At 31.2% G+C, this 6,203-nt stretch overlaps 1 protein-coding gene across 1 annotated transcript in view; it reads left to right on the top strand.

Moving 5' to 3' along the window:
* Positions 1-382: 382 nt before the first annotated feature.
* Positions 383-6,203, top strand: part of LOC126885261 (importin-13) — a 76,516-nt gene continuing 70,695 nt past the window's right edge. The window contains exons 1-3 of the mRNA XM_050651747.1: positions 383-631; positions 1,624-1,791; positions 4,166-4,318. Of these exons, the coding sequence (XP_050507704.1) occupies positions 479-631; positions 1,624-1,791; positions 4,166-4,318 (474 nt within the window). The 5' untranslated portion in view covers positions 383-478. The remainder of the gene's footprint in view (positions 632-1,623; positions 1,792-4,165; positions 4,319-6,203) is intronic.

Genomic DNA, 6,203 nt, shown 5'->3' with positions numbered 1-6,203 from the left:
TTTCACGCGGACGGGAGGAAACTTGGAATAGATTTCTAGAATCAAATCTTAAAATTTTATTAAATTAAAATGAAACATAGATGCAGTGAAAGACTGCCAAAATTTATTCTGTCTTATTTATTTATTTATACCCCATGTAAATGTAAATTATTTATGAATAAAACAATATATTCAGGAGATGCTGACATTTCTTTAAAAGGTACCAGGCAATTAACAAAAAAATATAATAAGAATTAATATTGATTTAATCAGCTTCAACGTTTATCGACAAATATATTTATTTCAAGCACAACTACTGTAAATTTGAGCAGAAAAAAAAACAATATCTGAGTTGACAACACTGTACACGGGTACGGGTCGGAAAAATCCGAAATCGCTGTCAAAAATTTTGAGGTTGTGGAGTTGTGGGAGAATGTTGAAAGCTAAAAAAATATTTATGTTTTTATATTGAAATTCTGAAAATCTATAAAGCAGTAAAATGGAATTTACAGCAGATAATTTAGAAAAAGCGGTTACTTTATTTTATCGGACTGAAGCTCATCAACAAGCAGAAGCACATCAGTGGTTAACAGAAGCTCAAAATTCTCCCCTTGCATGGAGTTTTGTTTGGGAACTTCTTAATCCTCAAAGAGTAAAGTTTTTAAAATTATTACATATCAATAATCCTTACTTGTAGCGTCTATGTAAAATGAGATGTCTGATATAAAGCTAAAATGATTATTTATTTATTTATTTATTTATAGAAGGCTATTAGCTCAAAAATTCTATTCAAGAAGTCAACACAAGTGTTGAACCAGTAAAGGGCCCAGTCTATTGCATAATTGTTAAATGTTGATATATTTCCTTTTATTTTGGTGCGGTATCATATACCCCACCAGTTTCTACTGTATGCTTAATCTCCTATAGTTTCTCACCAGTGTCAATAGGTGTACCATCCATCGTGAGATGTAACCCTCCCTTAGGTGTGTCCATTCATGTCTGTTCATTATTTTTTGCATCCATTTGTGACTAGATAGTTTCTTCTTAACCTATTGACTGCTAGCAACGCGCCTCTCACATTTTGACAAACTTTGTTTATGTGCCGGCAACACAACTCTCGTGTTCTTCATACGATTCATCTTATGGGTCTAATATTTCGCTGCCATATGGAGAATAACCTCTTATTGTGGGTGGCAGTCAAAAGGTTAATCCAATATATAACAATATCTAACTTAAAGTCTATCTAGGTCACAAGAAAACAGTTTCGGAACCCCAGTTTCTACTGCCCCTGAATTATAAAATAACAAGTGGCTTCAATTTTAGCCATTAGAGGTTTTGCACATGATACATTCACCGGATATATGTCTTAAATATTTTATTTCATGACTACCTATGTTTATTAACAGACATTTGATAGTTTAAAATTAGCCCATTCCAACGTAGATTATCAACTCTAGGATATCACAGAAGTATATGAATGTTCAGCAGTTTTCAAATTAATATACAGTCCCGTCCAATATACTTACCGTTGCATGTCATCTGCGTCATAGCCTCATTTTACTTATTGTTTCTAGTATGAGTTAATTTTTATTACTGCAGTATTATTTGTACTATTACTGTTTTAATGTTGTATTTGTTTTTTAGAGTTCTGAAGTTCAATTTTTTGCTGCTACCACACTTCACACAAAACTTATGAAGCATTGGAATGAAATTCCTGAAGATCATTATGAATTGTTGAAGAAAAGAATTTTAGATTCCATAATTAGTTATGCCAGTGGCCCAAAAATTATTTTAAATCGTCTTTGTATTACGGTAATGTAGATCTGATTCAGTATACAGTAGAACCTCGATTATCCGTCAGGGCACTGGACCAAGGGTATGATGGATAATCGAAAAGACGGTTAACAGAACATTAAAAAAATTAAAAATTCATAGTACGACTCTCAAATTTCATTTGTATGGTTTGTTTGACAATATAAGAGATGTATTTGTACAATCGAATCAATTTAAAATATTCTGAAATCTTTGTTTGTTTTACTGTTGCTTCACATTTTGCGACGGCTGAATTTTTTAGTCGGCACAAGATCATGCAATCTAATTTATTGGCTTCTTCTTTTTGAGAATACCACTCGATGAATTATTGCATATTATGCGTTGCAGCTTCTCTAGATTATTTACGCAAATCTTTGTCCGTTACAATAGGTTCATCAACATAGCTACAGTAAAATTCCAAGTCTTGTGAATCTGTTTGGTCCACCTTTGTTGCCATTTCAACGATTTCTTTATCTGTCAGCAATGGATAGCCGTTTGTGTCCTCATCACAAATCAAATTAACTTTTTTTTTCATTTTTTTACATTGAAATTTTTGCTTATGTAGTAAATTCAACTTCTGTATGTACCCTGACAGTTAACAGAGGTGACGGTTAATGGAGAGACGGATATTCAAGGTTCCACTGTATAATATTTACTACATATCCAAAGGTGCATACAATTTTTGTTGTTATATATTTCTAATTAGGGCAATTTCTGTTCTTTATAATATGATGTTAGTAGAGTTTAACACATCATTTGATTCTTTGATCCTTTTTGTTGATCTCCATAGACTTTGGGCTTTTCTCAGATAATTTCTTAAGAATATTGAGTATGATGCAGTAAAAATGATTAATCACTTAATATTCAATGCTTTGGTAGAGCAATATTTACTCTGTAGCCTCAAAAATAAAGAAGGATGAACTAGGCCTATAGCTGTCTGTATAGATCTGTCCATGTTTTATAATCAGCATACCATTTCCCAGCTTTGGAATGACGATAATTCCTTACTTCTTAATCTAATACTTATATCCTAATTATATCCTAATACTAAATTAATCTTATTAAACTTCATTAGTATAGAAGTTATTTATATGCTCCATTTTATAGTAATGCTAGAGGATTTTGAGTAATATGATAAGGTTTTATGATTTTTGTAGTGAGTGAGAATCTGGTGGTATAACTGGTCATATTGCAGCCACTTGATTTAGTATACATCCACCATTCTTGTAATCATCTGACTGAGCTGAGTATTACAACAACTTACATAGCAAGGACCTACAACTATATGCGCCTTCCTAAGCACAGTGGTGGCTCAGATAAATTAGAAATTTAAAAATTTCTGGCTTTGTGTCCAGGATCGAACCTAGAGCTATCTGGCTCTGTAACCCAGTACCATACCTAAAACTTAGTATGCCTGTGATTTAGTATCCAGTTTTCACATGCTTTGATGATACTTCAATTATATAAAATCTTTTGTAAAAGTTATGTTTTTACTTCAAAATCTGTTGCACATTGGCAAAATTTGGTAACAGGTTGATTGCCAAAAATTTTTTTAATATCACTTGTTTGTGCTAACATTTTTTCTTCTTTTGATAAATGGAACCCATACGCAGCATGCCTATAGGTGTGTTCAGCATCCTAACGAGAAGCCAAAAGCTCACCTATAGTTAGTATTACCATACGTCCGGACAGTCCGGATTTGAAAGACATGTCCAGATTGGCGTCCGGATATGGGAAATGTCCGGATTTTTTTCTTTACTAAAAAAATACTTATTTAAAAAACATATTTAACAAATTACTCGAAGATCTCAAAGATGCAAATTTTATTACGGTTAAAATTGATAGTTCAAACAGAAACGAAATCAAACTGACTCTGGTATGTGTTCGTTATTTTAAGCAAAATGAAGGTATCAATGTGAAACTTTTATTTTTTGATGAACTTCCGGGTGAAACATCTGATCTTTCAGTAGAACATGTTTTAAAATGTATTAAAAAGTACTCTATTCATTCAAAAGTAGTTTGCCTTTGTGCTGATGATACCAATACTAATTTTGGGGGTATCAAAAGGCAAGGGCAAGGATAGGTTTTTTTTACTTGGACTACCCTGTCCGGATTTGGTCTTAATAAATTATGGTAACCCTACCTATAGTTCTGTTCAGCAACCAACATCATTTTTTAATATCATTGGTTGGTGCCAAGTTGGTGCTAACATTTTTTTTTTTTTTTTTGATAAACGGAACCCATACACTGTAGGTGTCTATAGGTGTGTTCAGTAACCAATCTGTTGAAAGACCACTGCTTCTGGTTTGGAAGTCAAAACATTAATAATAAAGATTATATATGTGTTCCTATTTAAATGTAAATGATTTTGTAGCTATCTGCTTATATAATTCATACTGTACCAAACCACTGGCCAAAAGCATTTGAAGAGCTAGTATCAAGTTTTCAACCACAATATCTACCAAATGTTGAACCAGAGAGAGTAATTTGGATATTATTAGAAATTCTAACTGTGATACCTGAAGAGGTTAGTATTATCACCATAAGCCTAATATAGTTCTTCCATTATATATGTTTAAAGCATGGAATTATTCACGGATTTCTTTTTATACTAGGTCTCTTTTTTACTTATATTTTTATTTAGAAATTAGTATCACAAAATTAAATTGCTTGTCCATAGAAACCAGCATAAGTTAAACAAGGATAGACAATACGACATCTCTTTGATACCTTGTTTACTATGAATTTTGACGTTTATCATTTTCAGTGACAGTAACATTAGCGCATTTGTTGTGTTTATTTATTGGAATTTATAACTTATATTGTGTTTATTTTATAAAGTTATATTGTGTTAAATATATTATAAAATAATATGCATTTTTTGTTTTTATTGAAAAATTGTTATTGCTCTTTAGTGTCAATATAATCTTTAGATATCTGTATTATCAACCAACATTTTATTCTATTTTAAAATACTCTGGTAATTAAGATACAAATTTTTTAAAACAACTGGCTAGTGTAATGATACCTTGTTTTCTGAACCATGGTCTGGAATTATTTTGTCCTAGTCTCGTCTGTGATTGCAGTAGACAATGGTTGGGGTTGTCTGCCTGATTGAGGCCGTCACTAATTTAGAATAATATTTAAACACATTTATTTATTCATTTGAAAAAGAAATGCATTACTTTTGACAGTGAAGTTTTTCTTCTGCTCAGTAACAAAGCAGTGAGAAACCCAATGAACTGATTTTTTTCTGATAAATAGCTTTTCAAAATAATAATAATAATAATGTTTATTAATTTCACAGTACAAGAATTAAATACATACATTTTAACTTTATATTCTACGTTTTACATTATTACATTCTACATTTTAACTTTACATGTTAATCCTGGAAAATAAAGAAACATTTACTCACTACCCGTTAAAACCTATTGGTCGAACACGGGGATAGTGTGTGACAATGTTTAGTTATTGAATATAGTATGTGTATACTAAATGCCAAGGTACAAACATTCTATGATCTTACATGTATTTATTTATTTTCTTTTATTTTTTTATATTATAAATAAAGGAACTGGGTAAATTTAACAAACCACTGTATTGCAAACATTCTTTTTTTTATCATTTTTATTTTATTTTTTTTAAATTTCATTCACTTGTTAAGTCAATCAAATAACTTATGTACAATATTACGATCAAGGTTCAATACATACTTTTTGAATATAGATTTTACCATACTTAATGAATTAAGAGTATTAAAATATATCTTGTATATGTTCGGCAAGTGATTAAATACTTTTGGAGCAAGATGTAGTTGATATTCCCTTAGCACTTTGATATTTCTTCACATATTGCAGAAAATCTTCGTTAATATCTTTTTCATAAATCTTCAGATCTTCGTTAAGAAAATTGTTAAAGCTCTTTGAATGTATGTAGGATTTTTGTTAAAGTTTAAATTTTATTGAAGGATCTTTAATCTTCAACTTTTAAAGTACCTGAAACTACCTCCGTTTCAACTGCTCGTGTAGTAAACTCGGCTAGGACTGTCCATTCACTGACTACATGCTGATTCTTCAAGTTCTTCCTCAGCAACTATCCTTACTAATCTGTTGTAATTTGGCTTATTTGGTCATTCAATTCTACTCTTCTGTTTCTTACCCAGTTGTTAATATTCTCCACCTTGCATCTCTGTCATGTATCTGTACTTCTAGCTCTACCCCATAGTGTCATACCATCGATTATTCGAAGGGTTTTCATCTCTGCTGTTTTGAGCAATATTTTTGTCCCCTCTGTGTCAGGTAGTGTTTCTGACGCATATGATTGTTTTGTAAATTCTGGCTTTCATTTCTTTTCCGATATTTTTTTTTCTCCATATTGTGTCATTCAGGCAACTTGCGGCTCTGTTTGTT

Source organism: Diabrotica virgifera, chromosome 5, assembly GCF_917563875.1.
Source record: "Diabrotica virgifera virgifera chromosome 5, PGI_DIABVI_V3a".
Lineage (NCBI taxonomy): Eukaryota > Metazoa > Arthropoda > Insecta > Coleoptera > Chrysomelidae > Diabrotica > Diabrotica virgifera.
The sequence above is the reverse complement of the archived record's forward strand: the minus strand, read 5'-3'. Positions and strand labels throughout refer to the sequence as shown.